The sequence below is a fragment of the Eschrichtius robustus genome (genome assembly GCF_028021215.1).
Source record: "Eschrichtius robustus isolate mEscRob2 chromosome Y unlocalized genomic scaffold, mEscRob2.pri SUPER_Y_unloc_3, whole genome shotgun sequence".
NCBI classification, from domain to species: domain Eukaryota; kingdom Metazoa; phylum Chordata; class Mammalia; order Artiodactyla; family Eschrichtiidae; genus Eschrichtius; species Eschrichtius robustus.
The window spans coordinates 312528-333438 of NW_027175154.1; the positions used below are offsets into that span (position 1 = coordinate 312528).

Here is a 20911-nt window from a genome sequence, read left to right on the forward strand (position 1 = left end):
CTGGGAGCCAGGAGAGGCATATAGCCCCTGGCTCACGACAGTTGTTTGTAGAGTCTAGATTGTGTGACACAACTTGAATGTGTATATTCTTACATGAATCTGTTTTTATTTTTGACCAAAATATTTCGAATATACTTTAAATCTTTAATTCTCATGGATTTTTAAAACTACCAGTAAAGTTATGGTTATTTTCAACAGTTGGAAAGTGATGCCACATGTCAAAATTCAGAACCACCCTCAGACTTAAGAATAATGGAGAAAGATCGAGCTAATTGTTCATTCTACAGTAAAACGGGAGCCTGCAGATTTGGAGATAGGTAAATAATTTTGTTTTATCAGGTCAGAATTAAGAGAGTTGAAACATTGAGGTTTTTGAGGGTTTTTTTTGGGAGAGGCACAGTCTTCAGTTTAAATTATTGATCATGTATCTGCTGCCTTCTTGCCACTTTTCCAGTCCTCCAGCTGACAGTACTCTGCTTCCCCCATACCTATTTCTAAGGTAGACTTAACCTAGTTCTCTGATGGTGCTTCCTTTTCTTTCCTCCCACACCTTATAAACATCTTTTGCTTCTTGTTTTCTACCTGTGCTTGCATTGGTCCATGTGGACAACATGACTGGGGAAATAATACATTTGTGCTGTTTCCAGGAACCTTAGAACTCTGGCTTTGTTTTTCCAGTGGAAAACACTTGCACAAAATGAGCTTTTTAAAATTGCTTTGCTTAAATGGATATCTGCGCAGGACAGGATCAGAGTGAATAGAGGGAGTATTCACATTAACCACTCTCAGTATACTCAGGCTCAGGAACAGCCAGCTTGGTTCAAAAACTAGGTTTAGTAGCTGTCATTTTGGGAAAATTAATTAAGATCTCTGTGCCATATTTTCCTTATCTATAAAATAGGGATTAAAAATAGTATCACCCTTATAAGGGGACTGTGAGCCTGAAATGAGTGAATACGTGGGAAGCACATACAACAGTGCCAGGCACATGGCAAGCCCTAAGTGTTTGCTTGTGTTTTCATTATGATCACCGTTGCTGTTGTTCTCTGAACCATTCTTGTTCTGTATCTCTTTGGGACCCGTGTTTCTGAAACAAGACATTTATGTGGAAAACTAAGTGTTGATCTCTTCATTCATTTAACAAATATTTGAACATCTGTATTCCAGGCACTTGTCATTTTTATAATTTGGCTCATTTATCAATAAACAATTTAAAGTAGGTACTATAATCTGCCCCTATCCACAGGGCATATGTTCCAAGCACCCCAGTGGATGGCTGAGCCACAGTAAGTACCAAACTCACTGTATGCTATGTTTTTTCCTATAACAATAACCAATAACCAAAACCAATAACAAAGATTAATTATTAAAATTGGCACAGTAAAAGATTAATAATAATAATAAAATGAAACAATTATAGCAGTATGATGTAATAAAAGTTATAGGAATGTGGTGTCTCTCTCAAAATATCTTGTACTACATTCACCCTTTTGATGATGTGAGATCATAAAATGCCCACATGATGAGATGACATGAGATAAATGACTTTGGCTTCTTTTAACCTTCTGATGATAGAAGGAAGGAAGATCATCTGTTTTGGTGATACTGTATCATTAAACCATGATGATATTGATGGTTGGATGCCAGGAGCAGGTGGTGTCATTGGATGGAGATCCTTGGCAGGATATAGAGTAGGACAGCACAATATTTCATCACACTGCTCAGAACAGTGCACAATTTAAAACTTACAAGTTGTTTATTTCCAGAATTTTCCATTTAATGTTTTAAGACACTGGTTGACCAAGAGTAAACGAAACGATGGGTAACAGGAGACAAACTGAGTAATTAGAGTAATCTCTGTCAGTAGTAAGTAATTCAGTAAATTTATTATGTATTGCACAGACGAGAAGATCTAATCATAATTTTTATGTCCTATTAATCCCAAATCCATGAAACGATGTGGTTCTTTTATATTTTACTCATAAAATTATCCTTGCTATGAGTTTTTCCTTCTTCAAAATACTGACCTTTGCTGTCATTCTTTTTTTTTCACCCTAAACTTGTCTTCATCTTTTTACATGTCTAAAAACAGTAATTCTGAACCTTGAGTCACGTTAGGATCATGTTAAAAACTTTTAAAAAATATATTCTTTAGCCTCACCTCAAATTATGTTAATCAAAATGTCAAACATTTTGAAATGTCTCCAGATGTTTTCAGTGTGCCCCAGGATTGAGAGCCATTATTGTAGAATATTTAACTCCCTTTTTGTTATATAGCTGGGATTATACTTGCCCAGGGTATCTGTGAAGGGATTTATAAAGTGCGGTGAACAGTGAAAGCTTCCTCTTGAGGAACCAGGAACTAACCAAGGAGAGGGATTTTATTCCATTTAGTAACCTTTAGAACCCAAATGTAGGTTTAATCTCATCAAAAATAGTAATAATTCTTTGATTTAATATACTCCCCCTCATACATATTTGGTGGATTATGTTTGAAAGACAGCTGAGACTCAGAATATGTTCACATTTGTGTGCATAGTTGAACCTAAAGTTCAAGTTTCATTTCAAGATTTTAGCTGCCTGATCCCTTGTTTATGTTGTACTGCAATATTTCCATGAATTTTAAGACTTTAAGGTTATACTTGGGAGTTCCCTGGTGATCCAGTGATTAGGACTCGGCACTTTCACTGCGGAGGGCCCAGGTTCAATTCCTGGTTGGGGAACTAAGATCCCACAAGCCACGCAGCAAGGCAAAAAAAAAGACTGTCCTTTTATTGGGTTTATGTGAGAAGAAGGGAGATATCCTAAGCAGTTTTAGGAAATCAGTTGACTCTACTTAATTTGCGGAAAGGGAAAAGGAACGTCACACTCTGAAAACCCACACCTGAGAGTTGTTTCAAGGAAATATCCACAGTGGTCAGATTAGTTTGTGACAGTTCTTAATACTTTCACAGGCATATGAAATTAGCATTAAAACTGTCCAAAAATATATATATATATATGAGTTAGTCAGGCATTTTCGTCATTCAGGTGACGAGTTGTGAGATAAAAGTCTGTGGAATTAGCAGTTAAATCCAGGGCCATCTTCTCAGACAAATTTACTGTTCCACTTTTACAGAAAACTGTAGTGACTTGCCCCAGATCATTTCAAGCATTCTTTTCTGTTAAGGTTTGTGAGATCATTGGAGAAATACATTCATAACCTAAGCATTTCTTTGATTGCATGTTTTTTATAAGTAGTACTAAGTTCAAGTCTGGAATCTTTCTGGAATTGGCATTTTTTGGAGTCACGGCTTTGAGAGTTCTTTCCTCCCCCTGCCCACCAAAAGAACATAACTACTAATGATACTCAAGATACTCATATCTGTCTTGAGTATTTATTTATATCTTACCTTCTTCCAGAAGTGACTGTAAAAGGCTACATACTAAGTTAAATAAAATAGAGGAAATGGGAAGCAAGGCAGAGAGAAGGAAACAAGTTATTTTGAATATGCAGTACATTTGACTCTGCATTTTAATGCGTTCCAGTTCTTTTCAGGTGATTCTGGGAATCAAACAGAGGATCAGTACCATGCCTTCAAAAATACCACTTAGTTAACTTTTCAATAGGAGCTGTCAGGCCATCATTTTTTAATACACTCAAGCTTGTGTGGGTATTTCCAGGTACAGTGGGGATTTTCCCTAAATGGTGACTTGGCTCTGTCCCAAAATTCACAGATGCTCATTTGACACCCTAGAAACTAGATCTGGGTTATAATCCTGTGAACAGAATTTTAAATTCATTAATTAAGGTGCTTGTTTGCTACTATATTTATTTACAGCTATAAAATTTCACTTTACAGTTAACAGTGCCAACCAAGATAAGTCCTCCGAATTCTGTAGGTAGCTGCTTGGGAATACAGATCACATTACAAATTGAATAATCTAGAAGGTCATTTGGAGAGTAGAAAATTTCACATTAGTTAATGCTGAACATGTCAGACCTATGCATGATTTGTATTGGGCATTCTGTATGCATTATCTCAGTAGGTACATAGATGTATAATCTCTATATACGTTTTTGTCTTACAAAACTGAACCTCTGTACCCATGAAACAACTCCGCATTTCTCTCTTCCCCCAAATCTCTGGGATCCATGACTGACCAGTTTTTTTTTTGTTTTGTTTTTTGTTTTTTTTCTTTAAAATACAGTTTTATTTTCTCTGATTATAAAAATCAGAAATGCTTATTATTAAGAAAAAATCCCCATTTTAGACATGTTAGCTTTCCAGATGTTTAAGTACATATGTATAAATATTTTTTGTTTTACAAAAACAGCACCATAAAGTATACGTACTATTTTGTAGCCTATTTTATTCACTAAAAATAGATCATGAATGTTTTCTTATGGCAATAAAGCCAGGTCTACTCAATTTTCGGTGGTTGTACAACATTCCAATCTGTGGATACATCATAGTTTACTTAACTAATTCCCTATTGTTGGACATCCCCCGCCCCAACCCGCCCCATAATGCCTAATAAGTGCTGACCAGTTTTTAACTACAAAATATTAACCATGAACTGTTAATTACTTGGAACCTTGAAATAAAAATTTTTTTTCTCATGTTATCTTAGGACAAGAAAGTAAATAATAATAAAGGTCATATGAAGCATTTTTTAAATTATGCAAGTACAAGTGAGTTAAGTCAGCGCAGCCCTGACCCAGTTGAAACTGCAAAAAAGAATCCTGTTTTTCATAAAGGTTAACATTGTTTCTTAAATAAAAATTAAATTATATGTATATAATGCCATATAACAAACAGGCACTAGACTGTAAGGTGGTCAGATCTGGATCATCTCTCACAAGCCATGTGACTTGGATAACTGAGCTTTTTTAGGCCTCAGCTTGCTTCTTTGCGAAGTGGGGGAAATACTACCCATGATTGTCGTAGGGGGTTGCAAGGATCAGAGAAAAAACATAAAATGCCGTGAAAACTGTAAAATATTATATATAGAATAAGATTAACTGTTGTTGCAGGTGTTCACGTAAACACAATTTCCCGGCATCAAGTCCCACCCTTCTTATTAAAAGCATGTTTACGACGTTTGGGATGGAGCAGTGCAGATGGGACGACTATGACCCTGACGCAAGCCTGGAGTACAGCGAAGAGGAAACCTACCAGCAGTTCCTGGACTTCTATGACGACGTGCTCCCCGAGTTCAAGAACGTGGGGAAAGTGGTCCAGTTCAAGGTGGGCACATGCAGTGCGCGTGGAGGACGGGACTAGTTTGCCTCCCTCTGAAGTACTGGATGGGATGGGAAAGCAAGGGTACAGGCTCTCCACCTGGGTGAGTTGTGCGCTGTGGTGTAGGGCCTGGCACCATGTTGGAAGGCAATGTTAATTCTGTCTCCCTCTCCATCCACCTCATTGCAATACAGTAGAGGTACTACTTGAAATTGTAAAGAGGTACTAACATGACATTTTCTGGGTTCTGAGGTTTTGATGAGAAAAGATCTTTCATCCATTCAGTACCTTTGTGTTCCCCCTCTTTTCCAAACTGAATTCTCTGCATAAGGTCCTCTGCAGACAGCTGTCCAAGCATTCATTAAGGGGCTGCGTATGATGGGGAATGCACCTTCTTACTTGTAGTTGGTCTCAGCTACAACTGCATTGTAACACAGCTTGCTGATTGATGTATTATGTTGATAGTGCCAGCTTGCAACTTCTGCCCAAAGTATGCATTATTTCTTCTGGAACTACCAAAGAACATAAACCTTGACTTTTTTTAGATTGTGTTTATAGATTGGATATTTTCAAACAGAACATAATGTTCCAAAAATCATGGTTTGTGTTACTGAGTAAAGGAATGCAAATTACACATAATTTTTAAAAAATATTTTTAAAGGTCAGGTGTTAAAGTCAGATCTGATACCTTTTGCTCTCAAGAACCAATAGTGGAATCCTGATAGAGAAGCCTCCTACCTTGTTTATGCTTTGATCAGATTCTGAGCTTAATGATTTTGTTATGTTAAAGCAGAGGCTGTCATGTAATTTGAAAAAAGATGGAATTAAAGCTATGGATTTTTTTTTTCTGATAGTTGGAAATGTAAGTTGAAAATAAAACAACACAGCAACTTCTAGTAAGGGACACTCTTGCCATAGTTCAAGACTAAATTTAATTTCTAAATTCAGACCTATACTTTTGTTTACTGACTCTGAGTATTTTTTTCATTTCTTTTAAAATTTTCTTTTATCTTTTGCTACTGTTCTATATATCGTCCTGTCTTCGCACTAATTCTCGGTACAGTTTGTGCTCTATATCTGTACGTTCCACATTTGCAGATTCTGCAACTGCAGATACAACCAGCGGTGGATTGAAGGTATTCCCCAGCCCCCACCCCCAAATCCAAAAAGTTCCCAAAAAGCAGAACTTGAATTTGCCACACACTGACAGCTACTTATATAGCATTTACATTGTATTAGGTGTTATAAGTAATCCAGAGATGATTTAAAGTTTATGGGAGAATGTGCATAGGTTATGTGCAAATATTGTACCCTTTTATATAAGGGACTTGAGCATCCATGGATTTTGGTATCCAAGGAGTCCTGGAACCAATCCCCTAAGGAAACCAAGGAATGACTGTACAGCTAATAAAAAGTGAAGTGGAAGTGCCTGTCAGACACAGCACAATATCGTTAGAAGCACAGGCCATGGAGTCAGTGTGGTTTGGCTAACCCTGTGCTCCAGAACATGTCACTTCACCTCTTCATGACTTTTCCTCATCTCAAAAGTGAATTATCACTGTATTCCTTCTTGAGATCTCTAAATCATACTGCTTTCAAAACTTACGGCTCCTTAATGGAAATCTCACTGTTCATGCATAACCACTATCTAATATTTCCTTTTGCTTAAAATTCTGAGCTCTATGGTGTATCTTTTCTTTCAGATGTATTAAAATATAATTGACATACAGCACTTTATAAGTTTATGGTGTCCCACATAATGACCTATACATATCGGAAAATGATTATCACAGCAAGTTTAGTTACGTTCATCACCTCATATAATTAATAAAAAAATGTTTTTCCCTTGTGATGAGGACTCTGAGGATTTACTCTCTTAACTTTCAGATATATTACACAACAGTGTTAACTATAATCACTATACCTCCCACTACTTATTTATCTTATAACTGGAAGTTTGTACCTTTTGACCACCTTCATCCAGTTCCCCCAACTCTGGTAACCATAAATCTGATCTCTTTTTCAGTAAGTTCGTTTTTGCTTTTGTATTTGTTTTTAAGATTCCACATGTAAGTGAGATCACACTGTATTTGTCTTTCTCTGTCTGACTTATTTCACTTAGCATAATGCCCTCAGCATCTACCCATGTTGTCAAAAATAGCAGGATTTTTTCCTTTTTTATGGCTGAATAATATTCCACTGTGTGTATATGTGTGTGTGTGTATATATATATATTTATTTATCTCACTTTTTTTTAACCCACTCATCCATCAGTGGACATTTAGTTTGTTACCATGTCTTTGCTATTGTAAATACTGCTGTAGTGAACATCAGGATGCCTATATTTTTTTGAATAAATGTTCTCAGTATCTTCAGATAAATACCCAGAAATGGGTTTCCTAGATCATATGGTACATTTATTTTTAATTTTTTGAAGAACGGCCATACTGTTCTCCATAGTGGCTGCACTAACTTACATTCCCACCAGCAGTGTAGGAGGGTTCCCTTTTCGCTACACCCTCTCCAGCATTTATTGTTTGTAGATTTTTTGAAAATAATAATTGCCATTTTTTTCATTGTTTTCTAACTGTTTTGTAGACCCATTGTTGCTTGTTTCTTATCCTGCTCTCTTCTTTTATTTTCTTTTGCAATTTGATGTTGGGACTTCCTTGGCGGTCCAGTGGTAAAGAATCCACCTTCCAATGCAGGGGATGTGGGTTCAATCCCTGGTTGGGGAAGTAAGATCCCACATGGTTCAGGACAACTAAGCCCATGTGCCTCAACTAGAGAGCCCGGGTGCCACAAACTACAGAGCCCAGGCGCTCTGGAGCCCACACACTGCACCTAGAGAGAAGCCCATGTGCCTCAACGAAGATCCTGCATGCCACAACAAAGACCTGACGCAGCCAAAAATAAAAATAAATAAGTAATTTTTTTTAATGTATTAAAAAAAAAGATGGCACATCCCCACATTGGGCTCATGTTCCTGACCCATCAAATGCAAAAATGCCTAGGACTTGAGTATGAGGGAGGGAAGAAGACAAATAAAATATTAAAAAAAAGATTGATGTCATCTGTATCAGTGTACTTTGACTTTTTTATCGTGTTCCTTTGTGTAACTACTACAGGTTTTTTCCTTGTTACCATGAGCCTTACATTCCTAAATTTTACACTTTTACATTTCCTCCCCTCACACTTTAGGTTATTGATGTTATATTGCAGTTTACCTGTTTTTTATATGGTGTTTCCAGTGGCAAATTATTCTAATTATGGTTATCTTTAATTTTTTTTTATATAGTCAAATGTATCGATGTTTTATTGATTTTGGCTCTTGTTAGAAAGACTCTTCCCTATACAGGAGGAGTGAATATCAATATATGTTTTACTTAGTCCTTATCCTTGTGTGATTTCCTTTCTCTCTCTTTTTTTTTCTGGCTGTACCACGCATCTTAGTTCCCTGACCAGGAATTAAACCTGTGCCCTCTGCAGTGGAAGCACAGAGTCCTAACCACCGGACCATCAGGGAATTCCCCTGGTTATCTTTAATATGATTAAACTTTTAAACTAGAGTTGTAAGTGAATTATACAGCACCGGTTCTGTATTAGAGATGGTAATGACTTTGACTGAAAATTTAGCATTGCCAGTGAAACATTTTTATGATGTAATTCATGTCCTTTTACTTCCATTTGAAGAACTTTCTTTAGCATTTCTTGTAAGGCAGGTCTAGTGGTGATGAACTCCCTTAGATTTTCTTTGTTCAGGGAAGTGTTTATATTTGCTTCATTTTTGAAGGACAGCTTTGCTAGGTATGGTATTCTTGGTTGACTATTTTTCTTTTCAGTATTATGAATATATCATTCTATTCTCTCCTGGCCTGAAAGATTTCTGTTGAGAAATCCACCTATTTTCTTATGCAGGGTGGTAAGGAGGATTTCTTCCCCTTGTATGTGACTTGTCACTTTACTCTTGCTTTCAACTTTTTTTCTGTCTTTTACTTTAGACAGTGTAATTTACAATGTCTTGGTTTACCCATTTTGGGCCTTTCATGCCTCATGGATCTGTCATTTCTCTTTCCAGCTTTGAGAAGTTTCCAGTCATTATTGCTTTAAATATACTTTTTGTCCCTTTCTCTTTCTCCTTCCTTCTGGGATTCTCATAATGCAAATATTGTTTCCGTTGGTGGTACCCCATAAGTCCTGTAGGCTTTCTTCACTCTTTTTTGTTTTTTCTTTTTGCTCCTCTGATTGTATAATTTCAAATGTCCTGTCGTCTAAATAATTGATTCTTAGGTCAAGTCTGCTATTGAGGTTCTCTTCAGTTTAGTCACTGTATCCTTTATCTCTAGGATTTTTATTTTTCCTGATTTATTTTTGTTTATCTTCTCTTAGTTGAACTTTTTGTTTTCTTTATGCATTGTTTTCCTAATTTCCTTTAAGTTGTTTGCCTGTGTGTTCTTGTAGCTTACTAAACTTCTTTAAGAGGATTGTTTTGAATTTGTTTACCAGTTTATAATTCTCCATTTCTTTCTTTTCACTTATTAGAGCTTTATTAGTTTCCACTGATGGTGCCATGTTACCCTGATTTTTCATGGTCCTTGATTTCTTAACATTGATACATTTGAGGAAGCAGTCTTTTCACCAGAAGTCTCTTCTCCAAGCCTAACTTAGAGTCCTGTAAATGTGAGTTGATAGTGTCATTTGGCAGGTGGGGCTTCTTGTCAGGGTCTATTTTTGCACCAGGCCACTGCCTAAGCTCTGAGATGGTGGGGGAGGAGGCAGAGCTGGCTGATAACAGTTGGAGAGGATTGCTGGCTTGGTTCCCTGCACAAGGAAGACTATGTTTGCCTGGGTTCTCTGGTTCAGTTTCCTAGATCATGCATCCCCAACCTCCAGGCCGTGGGCCGGTACCCATCTGTGGCCTGTTAGGAACCAGGCCACACAGCAGGAGGTGAATATGGCAGGCGAGCAAGCGAAGCTTCATCTGCTGCTCCCCATCAGTTGCATTTCCACTTGAACCATTCCCCTCTGCCCCCTTGCACCCCACCCCCAGTCTGTGGAAAATTTATCTTCCATGAAACAGGCCCCTGGTGCCAAAAAGGTTGGAGACTGCTGTCCTAGATGGTTAGTTCTGGTTACTATAGTCAGCAGTAGGTAGGGATATGAATTTTATTTGCCCTCACAGGGCAGGAAAAAGTCCCAAGGTCAGTTAAGCATGTTGTTTGGGGACTCAAATCAGGCAAGACTATGCACTGAATTCTTCGCCAGATAGGATCATTGGCTTTACACTGCAGACAGGGAAAGCTATGGACTGTGCTCTTTTCAATTGTTACTGTAACATTGGCTGTACTGTGGGCTATACAGTTTCCCATGTGCTCAGTTAACGTTTCTTGATAGGTGGACTGAAAGCTGTACTCATCCGTTGGTGGAGCTATGAGTTAGTTTACTTGCCCACGCTGGATCAAAGGCCAGCAAGATTTCTGTTTGGGGATCAAATTTAGCAGAACTATGCACCAAGTTCCCTGGGCTCTCTGTATGAGCTCTTTACAGGCATACTTCATTTCACAGACATCTGAGGTTTTTGTACAAATTGAAGGTGTATAGCAACTCTATGTTGAGCAAATCTATTGACACCATTTTTTCAACTGCATTTGCTTATGTCTCTGTCACATTTTTGTAATTCTTGCAATATTTCAAAATGGTGTTCACTTATGTGAGCAAGAGGGAAGAATACAGTGAAATGGCTTCAACATTTCAAGAAAGTAAAACTTTAACATTCTACTTATTTTTTTACAATCTTGGTCAAAAATGGAAATTAAATTAAATTAAAGTGGCATGTATATGACTGATTTAAATTTCTTGTGGTTTTATGCATATGGAAACATTTTATATTTATTGAAGAATGAATCTGATCAACAGAGATCACATAATTGGGTATCTCAGTTTTGAAATCTTTTTTTGATAACTACATGGGGTAATACTAGCCTAGACAAAGTGTATTTGATAACTGAATTTTTTTTTTTCCTTAAGTTTTTTTGTGATAGAATACTTCATTGCTCCTTAGGTCAGCTGCAACTTGGAACCTCATCTGAGAGGCAATGTGTATGTTCAATATCAATCGTAAGTATTCTGAACGTAAATATTAAATATGTCCAAGTTTTGTAGCACATCTGTTTTGTTTATGTTGACTTCTGGGATTATTCCACTGATATATATCTTTTATATGCATGATATTTTTAACAATGCAGACATCAAGAGCTGATACAGAAAATGCATTCTTTGTGTATTTATATGGTTTTGAACCAGTTTCAATAGTTATATTATTATGTATATAGTAATTAAGATACAAAACTTGAAAAAAGAAAAACCAGGATAGAGAATTTAGAAGTATAAATTGAAAGTGTCAGAAATTGAAGCCAATATAAATCATAGATATATTTTACCCGCTAAGAAAACAGTTAATGTATCATTATTTTGTCTTGATATTTGCCTCGATCATTACATAGCTGATTGGTTAAATTAACCACTGTGGAGCAACAGCAATCCTAGCTGAAAAAGAACGAGCTCTAACAGTGGAAACACTTTGCATTTTTAATAGTCAACTCTTTTGAGTTAAGAAACTGGTTTGCATCCGTCAAAACCTTTTGGAGGGTTAGTAAAAAGATTCCTAGTGTATGTTGAGTTTTAGGAGCTTGAATGCTCTCATAAGGGCTCCCTCAGTAGTGACTTTGTGGTCGTATAGTAAATTAACAAAAGGGTTGATTAATAAATAATAGGGTTATATCTATATATTAGAACATTAATGTAAAATGCATCTGTTAATTTGTGGTATAAAGGGAAGAAGAATGTCAAGCAGCCCTTTCTCTGTTTAATGGACGATGGTATGCTGGACGACAGCTTCAGTGTGAATTCTGCCCAGTGACCCGATGGGAAATGGCAATTTGTGGTACGTAAAATACTATGATGATTTTTTTCCCTTGATTGTTCCACTGCTATATAAAAGGACATTCTTAGTAGGAAAAAAACAACCTGTTAAAGGGGATTTTTAAAAAACGGAATCACAAGGAATAGCTCTCATCTTCCCACACATGAGCATTATATAAAGGACATCACATTTTAGATCTGTAATAGACCATGTGGGTCATGTTATGCCATGAGTAACTGAGTTCACAGTGTATTGGTAGCAGACTCAGGTTATCTAATCTTTGATTCTGAGTTCTGTGTACTACTTTAATAAGCCACATATTACTTATCACAGTTCTAGAGGCGTTTTCTATTCTTTGGCTCCCCTCACTTGAGTGGTTTTTTTCTGTCCATCTTTTATCCTTAATGAATATTCTATCATCTTGTTATGTCATCATGTAATATTTTCTGCCTTACATGAAATACTTGCATTTGTATGTTAGAGGTTGATTATAGCTGTGTAGAATCTGTTAAGGGTGTTGTCAGACTAATTCATGAACACTGATCACCAAATCAGAAAATGAGTGAGTCCTTTGCTGAGACTATCTAGCAGTTCTGTTGGCCTTGTTATTTTCAAACTTCTTTCTATTAGATTGGCTTAGCCAAATTGTCAAGTGCCTCAGATGAAAAAAGATGAAGCTATAAATGCCTTTGGGGAATACTTTTCTTCCCTGTTACTTTTGCTTGTTTGCTTTGTACTCGCTTAAAATCTCTTATTTAAAAAAATGTAACTTATAAATTCTGAATCACAATAGTGGTTTGCCATACTGCTCTTAGCAGATGCTGCCATTTTAAAAGCATGTTAAAGTGGCCTGGGAGGTAGCTTTTAGAAGTAAAACTAAAAGAACAATTTCAGCATAAGCTTTAAGACTCGTAAGATGAAAGGGAGAAAATTGTTTTCTCTGTAAAGGTAGGTTGATTTTGTCAATTCCTGGGAATCCCATTTGATTTCAGTGACGTGCTTCTGTTCGTGACTTAGACTTCCCCAGAAGAAGAGGCTATTCTACTTTTTCTTTTTTTTTTGTAGTAACAGTAGTGTTGAGATACAATTCACTTAACAAAATTTATCCTTTCAAAGTACAGAATTCAGTGTTTTTTATTACATTCAGAACTGTGTGACCATCACATCTAATTTTAGAACATTTTCTTCACCCTCAAAGAACCTGACACCCATTAGCAGCCACTCTGCATTCTCTACTCCCCCATCTCCTGATAATCAGTAATCTACTCTCCCTCTCCATAGATTTGCCTATTCGGGACATTTCATATACATGGAATCGTACAATATTGACCTTTTGTGTCTGGCTTCTTTTGCTTAGCATGTTTGCAAGATACATCCATATTATAGCATGTATCAGAACTTCACTCCTTTTTATAATCTAAATTATATTGCTTTCTGTGGTATACTACATTTTATTTATTTATTCATCAGTTGATGGACTCCTAGGTTGTTTCTACTTTTTGGTTATTATGTATAATGCTACTAAGATGTACAGATTCTGTGTGAGTATGTTTCATTTCTTTTGTGTACATGCCCTAGTAGCATAGTTGCAAGATCATATGGTAATTCTGTTTAATGTTTTGAAAAACTGCCAAACCATTTTCTAAAGCAGCTGAATTATTTTATAATTCCACCAGCAATGTATGAGTACCAGCTTCTCTATATGCCTGCAATACAGTTAATTTTCTTTTAATTTTACCTATCCTACCAGCTATGACATGGTTATCTCACTGTGGTTTTGATTTGCATTTTCCTAATGGCCAGTTATGTTGAACATCTTTTTATGAAGTTGCTGGTCATTTTTATAATCTTTTGGAGAAATCTCAAATGAAGTCCTTTGCCTGTTTCTTAACTGGGTTCTTTTCTTTTTACTATTGAGTTGTAAGTGTTCTTTAGATAATCTAAATAGAAGTCCCTTATCACAGATGCTCTGCAAATTATCTTATAGTGTATGTTTTTTCACTTTTTTGATGGTGTACTTTGAAGCACAGTTTTTAATTTTGATGAGGTTGAATACATTTATTTTTTTTTTATTTTTATTTTTAATACATTTATTTTTAAAGAATTTTATAGTTTCATCTCAAAGTTTAAGATCCATTTTTGAGTTAGTTTTTGTATATAGTATCAAGGAGGAAGGTATTTATTTCACTTTTAACTGTTTTACATATTTGGGGAATTTACTGCTATTTTAAAATGTTTAAAAGCATCAAAGTTTTGTTAAAAAATAGAGTCCACTTTGAGAAGCATCTTTCATATTAACAGAACTTGGTAAATTTGAAACAGTAGGGCAATGTTTATCATCATATTTTAAAATACAAAGAAAATACAGGTTCTTGTACCTACAGTGAGTGCTCCCTTTTCACCAGTAATTCTGTCTTGCCAGCACCATGCCGTCAACTCACACTACCATCTAGATTCCAAGGAATGGTTCTACAGTACTAATTTGGGGATCTGTGCTGTCAGTCAGTGGGATGGTGAAACCCTAGGAAGAAAATAGTGTGGTCACTATTTGGTTGTGTTCTGAATCATAATCCAGTGGGGAAATAGGATGTTCTTGTTAATTGAAACTTTACGTTTCAGAATGCTATTTGTTAGAGCATTTGAATATTTTTGAAATCTTGGAACCTAAAGTATGAAATCAATTTATGCAGGCTGTTTTTTAAGTAATACCCGGGAGAAAATAGTCTGAAGCTAACATCAGAAATGTACCTTCTGAAAGGGATGAAGTGCCAGCAGTAAATGCCATTTCCTCACTGTGCCACTGCAGGTTTATTTGAAATACAGCAGTGTCCAAGAGGGAAACACTGCAACTTTCTTCACGTGTTCAGAAATCCCAACAATGAATTTTGGGAAGCGAATCGAGACATGTACCTGTCTCCGGATCGGACTGGCTCCTGCTTCAGTAAGAACTCAGAGAGGAGGGAGCGGCTGGGCCGCCACGACGACTACTACAGTAGGCCACGGAGGAGGAGGAGCCCCGGGCTGGCCCACTCCTACAACAGGAACGGGGAGGCCGAGTGGAAGAGGAGGAGGAGCCATGGGGCCAAGAAATCTCACAAGCACACGTCCAAAAGCCGGGAGAGGCACAGTTCCCGAAGCAGAGGAAGGAAAAGGGGCCGCAGCCGTGGCCGGGGCAGCCGGAGCCGCAGCTGGAGCTCCTCCAGGTCCAGGAGCTACGGCAGGAGGAGGTCGGGGAGCCGAGACTGAACTCTGCAGAGTCCCAAATCCAAATAAACTTACCATGTGCTTCAGTAATTTTACACCCTTTATTATGGCAGCTGTGTAGTTGGATAGAGGGCTCTCAGCTCACGTGGGTTAGCAAGTCTGGCAAAAAGCCTACTTAGATGAAACCTATTCATGAAGACATATAAACATCATGAAAGTTACTTATAATCCTAACCCTTAGAGGTTAACACTGGAGCATTGCTTTACCTTTGTTCTTACGGGTATTACAAATATTTTATTATACATAGTTAAGATCATATGGGACTTCTTTTTTCCCATTAAACTTTGTCATATTTTATCTGTTCCTAGATGACTTTTATTCACTTCTCATTGTGGATTTGTCAGTTGACTTAACACATCTCTTTTATTTTAAACTTTTTTCTTTATTTAAATTATTAGCACCTATAATTCTTATTTATTTATTTATTTATTTTTAGCTGTGTTGGGTCTTCGTTTCTGTGCGAGGGCTTTCTCTAGTTGCAGCAAGCGGGGGCTGCTCTCCATCGCGTTGCATGGGCCTCTCACTATTGCGGCCACTCTTGTTGCGGAGCATGGGCTCCACACACCCAGGCTCAGTAGTTGTGGCTCACGGGCCTAGTTGCTCCACAGCATGTAGGATCCTCCCAGGCCAGGGCTCGAACCCGTGTCCCCTGCATTGGCAGGCAGATTCTCAACCACTGTGCCAACCAGGGAAGCTCCTATTTTAAACTTCTAATTTCACACTATTCTGAGCTGTAAACAAAGAAAAATGGTGTGATAAGAGGTCTTTAATTTCACATCATTTATGATAAGATCACATTAAGGGATATAACATTAAAGTGTTTCCAACTGCCCTCCACAAAACTACAAAAATTTTACTGTATCAGCTATGACGGTAAATTTTGCTGACCCTACAACCCACATTTTAACCTTTACCAGATGCTGAAGTTTTTCTGTATATATATATATATATATATATATATATATATATATATATATATATATATATATATCCTTTGGTTCTTTTAAGAATCGTGTTGGCCTTTATTAATAATCTATTGGAATCTTTTCCCCCATACATGAGTTTAATACCTTATATTTTAAAATTCATTTTCTCAGTTTTAAAGTACTTTTTGTTCTTCCTCCTACCCCAGATTCTTGGTCCCTCTAAAAATTGGCAGTTTTCTACCAAGTGTTCATCATTTTTTTGCAGTGTTTTATAGAGTTCTTTGTACAGAAGTAAGGTGCTTTCTTTTTGACCATTTTCAGTAATAGGGTCATTGGACTGAATGTGTCTAGTGTTAAGCTAACTATACAAAAATCAATGTAATAGTAAGAGAAGACTCTTCTATAGAGAAAGCTTAAAGCATGATATTATCCCTAAATTTCAGGTGTTAAAACAAGTATGCTCCCACACTTCATTTCTATATAAATTTTGGTTACTTTCCTTGACTGAATCTTGAATTTCACTGTGTGCCATTTGGCAATTTGACACTTGTGAATACTTATTAAATTTGAGAAGGTTTTCTAAGTGATATACATTAAGAATACAAGACTTTAATTTGCAGTCAATAAAACAAAGTTGTTAGACAAGAGTATATTTCACCTTACAGATCTTGGTTTGTTTCAGATTTTTAAATGCCTCTATTGCAAAAAATGAAAACTTTTCTGTTGACCTGGTTCACTAATAATGAATAATTGTCACACAATTTAGAACTTTTCAGTACTTTTGCTAAATATAATCAAGAGGTACTTGATTAAATGGGTTACATGTCTTTTAATAGTTCATGGGTAGTTAAGATAATCACTGAACTCAAGGTATTGAAGAGGTATTGGTCACTTTTCCCCTCAAATATGGATGTGTATGTAGATAAGTGCCAGGGAGGGAGTGTACTTCTTGAAAGGAACTGTATTTAAATCACTAAGTGGGTACATTATCCTGAAAATGTCCATCTTGAACTTAAATTACCTTATTTATAATTACCATTTATGATTCAAAAATTCCATTTGCACATTGCCAATAGTGACACTAAAGCCTGTTTTCAATGAATAGTTCAGAGGCTCTTTAATCTTACAATTTTGGGGGATTTATAACTTAATACAATGGTATTTCTTCCTTAAATATCTCAGTATGCAATAATTCATATCTGTAACACCTATACTGATAGGTCACTTAACCTATCATGCCCACCTAGGTTTTGGTTTTATACAATTTAGGCAGTACTGTTTGCAAATATCATTCCATTTCACTGTGCTAGCACTTAAAGTAGAAAAAATTGGAGTGGGAGGAAAAGTGGGTGAGAGGAATCAAGTTCTTTTTTACTACCTGCAAAAATCTGAGTTGTTCATTGAGAAATGATTGAAAATATGTAGATAAAGTCTTAAGTAGCACAGAATCCACATTTTTTTAACAAAGTATATGAAAACTACATAAATCTCCATTACCTTGTGTGTGCTTACAACAAATGCTACATTTAAAAGGAAATAAATAACATTTTACTGTAAAAAGAAAAATTCTTCAGCAACTCTCCCTAGTTTGACTAACTTTTGGAAAGAGAGAAAAACACTACAGTGGTGTGAACTGGATATTTATTACAACAAATTGGTGATGTGATAAAGACAATGTTAACATGGCCTGAATGTTGGACACATTCACAACAAAGCTTACATCCAATGCAGCATATGCAAGTGAAAATGTAAACTCTGAAGACATACATCAGGGAAGGAAACTGCCCTAAGTGAAGGGAAGCAGTAAGGGGACAAAATTAATTTCACTTTAACAAGCACCACGAAGGAACATTCATGCTTTAAGTAATGACTTATGCAACACTTTGGGATGAAAGCAATGTATTTTCTGTCAAGATACTGTTATGAAGAATTCCTGATAAACATTCCACTTTTTCTTGGAGTATTAAAACCATCAAGGGGGCGGAGTCAAGATGGCATAGTACGAGGACGTGGAATTCGCGTCTCCGCACAACTAGGGCACCTACCAGGCACCGGTGGGGGGCAACGGACACCTAAGGGGACGGCAGGAACCCCCAGCGGCCGGGTAGGGAGTGAGGGAGTGATGGGGGGGAGGAGAAGAGGTGGGACGGGACTGGGGCCCCCGAGGGGCGGCTGGGGAAGGGGAAGAGATCCCTTGCCCGAAGGGGGAAATTGGGGAACCACTGGGAGGGCAGAGGATCAGAAGGGAGTGTGGCCAGGTTTCCCCTGCCCAGGAGCCTATGGAAATCCCAGGCCTGATCCTCTGCCCACCTAGGCCCCCTCCAGCCACGAGGGTCCTGAAGGAGAGGGAGGGAGGGAAGGGGGAGCACAAGTAAAGGCCGGACCTCCGGGACCGGCGCCCATGAGGGGCGGCTGGGGGAGGGGAGGAGTTCCTACACCCAGCGGGACCCACCTGTGGTTCCCCTGGGGGAAGGGGGAGCGCGGAGGGGGGGAAGGGGGGGCGCGGAGGAGCGGGAGGGAATGCAGCCGGCACTGTCTCTATCCACTTAGCACTGGGGAGCCTGTTGGGCTGCTGGGCCTAATCCTCTGCCCTCGGAGCCTCCCTCCTGCCACTCAGAGCCCAAGCCCCGCCCCCGCAGCCCCACCCAGGGCCTGACCTCTACACTCGGAGACCCCCTCTGAGACCCCCTCCAACGTGCTGGACCTAAACCCCACCCACACACCTCACGCAGGGCCCTACCCCGAAACTCCACTCCAGAGGCCCTCCTTTCCACGTGCTGCCTCCCCCCTTCAGCCCAGATCCTAAGCAGAGGCCCTGCCCCCCGCCCCACCTAGGCCCCGCCCCCGCCCCACCTAGGCTCCGCCCCCAGGGCCTTTTCCAGCTGCCTGGGTCCTGAGCCCCGCCCCATGCTCAAACGTCACCCCCCACCCGCCTAGGTCCTGCCCCACCCTAAACCCACCCCTGCCTAAGTTCCACCCCTTCCTAAACTCTGCCCCAATACCCAAGCCTTTTTTTTTTTTTTTTTTCCATTTTTCTCTTTTCCTGGGATTTTTTTTTTTTAATCAGTCATCAATTTTATACACATCACTGTATACATGTCAATCCCAATCGCCCAGTTCAGCACACCACCATCCCCACCCCACCACAGTTTTCCCCCCTTGGTGCCCATATGTTTGTTCTCTATATCTGTGTCTCAACTTCTGCCCTGCAAACCGGTTCGCTTGTGACTGGCGATGAAAAGTGGATACTGTACAACAATGTGGAATGGAAGAGATCATGGAGCAAGTGAAATGAACCATCACCAACCACACCAAAGGCCAGTCTTCATCCAAAGAAGGTGATGCTGTGTATATGGTGGGATTGGAAGGGAGTCTTCTATTACGAGCTCCTTCCGGAAAACCAGACAATTAATTCCAAGAAGTACTGCTCCCAATTAGGCCAACTGAAAGCAGCACTCGATGAAGAGTGTCCGGAATTAGTCAACAGAAAATGCATAATCTTCCATCAGGATAATGCAAGACCGCATGTTTCTTTGACGGCCAGGCAAAAACTGTTACAGCTTGGCTGGGCAGTTCTGATTAATCTGCCATATTCCCCAGACATTGCACCTTTGGATTTCCATTTATTTAGGTCTTTACAAAATTCTCTTAATGGAAAAAATTTCAATTTCCTGGAAGACTGTAAAAGGCACCTGGAAGAGTTCTTTGTTCAAATTATAAAAAAGTTTTGGGAAGATGGAATTACGAAGTTGCCTGAAAAATGGCAAAAGGTAGTGGAACAAAAGGGTGAATACATTGTTCAATAAAGTTCTTAGTTAAAATGAAAAATGTGTCTTTTATTTTTCCTTTAAAAGCGAAGGAACTTTTTGGCCAACCCAAATATGCACAAATATAAGCTTTTGTTGTTGATAGAGGTTACATATTCATAATACAGTACCTCCCCCAAAAGAATGTGTAATAAAAACAAGCAATGGGAACTGCCAAGTGCATTTTCAGAACTGTCTCCTGCAAAGGGAGTAATTCCCTATCCACCTAGCAAATGGACTTGGTTGGCTCTGTTTCTAATTTAATGGCTCTCATTTCCTGTCTGATGGCTGACTGCTTCAGACTCCAACAACACATTCAAATGGCGCAGGCCAAGTCTAACAAAGGGAGGCTTGGTTTAAGTTTATTCCTCTCCACTGTTAATGACTAGGTTTGAGAATTTCTTTTCAATATCTTCAAACACCTAAGGCAAACAACAAATTTAGCCACAATATTCAAATTGTCAAACCAGGAGTTGTAGTTAATTTGCTAATTTTAGGGCATTCATCTACTAGCCAAAAACAACTGCTAGAAATAATATAATGTGTCTCCTGTACATTCAATAAAATGTAAGTTATACTCTGTACAACTTAGGACATAGGGGTTCATTTTCGTTTCAGATAGAATAGACTAGAAGAAGTCATAAGCTAGACTTACATGAAAATATTTTCACTTAATTCAAGACACCATGATTTCCATACACCCATCAATTTTTTCAGTCGAGAGAGTTATATATAATTAGGGTTTTCCATGTAAATTTTTTTGAAAT

The 20911-nt window shown here is 38.1% G+C and overlaps 1 protein-coding gene across 3 annotated transcripts in view; it reads left to right on the top strand.

Moving 5' to 3' along the window:
- The window catches only part of LOC137757683 (U2 small nuclear ribonucleoprotein auxiliary factor 35 kDa subunit-related protein 2-like), a 31751-nt gene extending 16314 nt beyond the window's left edge, over positions 1–15437 (top strand). For all 3 annotated transcript variants that reach the window (XM_068534296.1, XM_068534294.1, XM_068534295.1), the window contains 5 exons: positions 199–317; positions 5018–5231; positions 11287–11342; positions 12059–12168; positions 14954–15437. In XM_068534296.1, the coding sequence (XP_068390397.1) occupies positions 199–317; positions 5018–5231; positions 11287–11342; positions 12059–12168; positions 14954–15393 (939 nt within the window). In that variant the 3' untranslated portion in view covers positions 15394–15437. The remainder of the gene's footprint in view (positions 1–198; positions 318–5017; positions 5232–11286; positions 11343–12058; positions 12169–14953) is intronic.
- The last annotated feature ends 5474 nt before the right edge of the window (positions 15438–20911 follow it).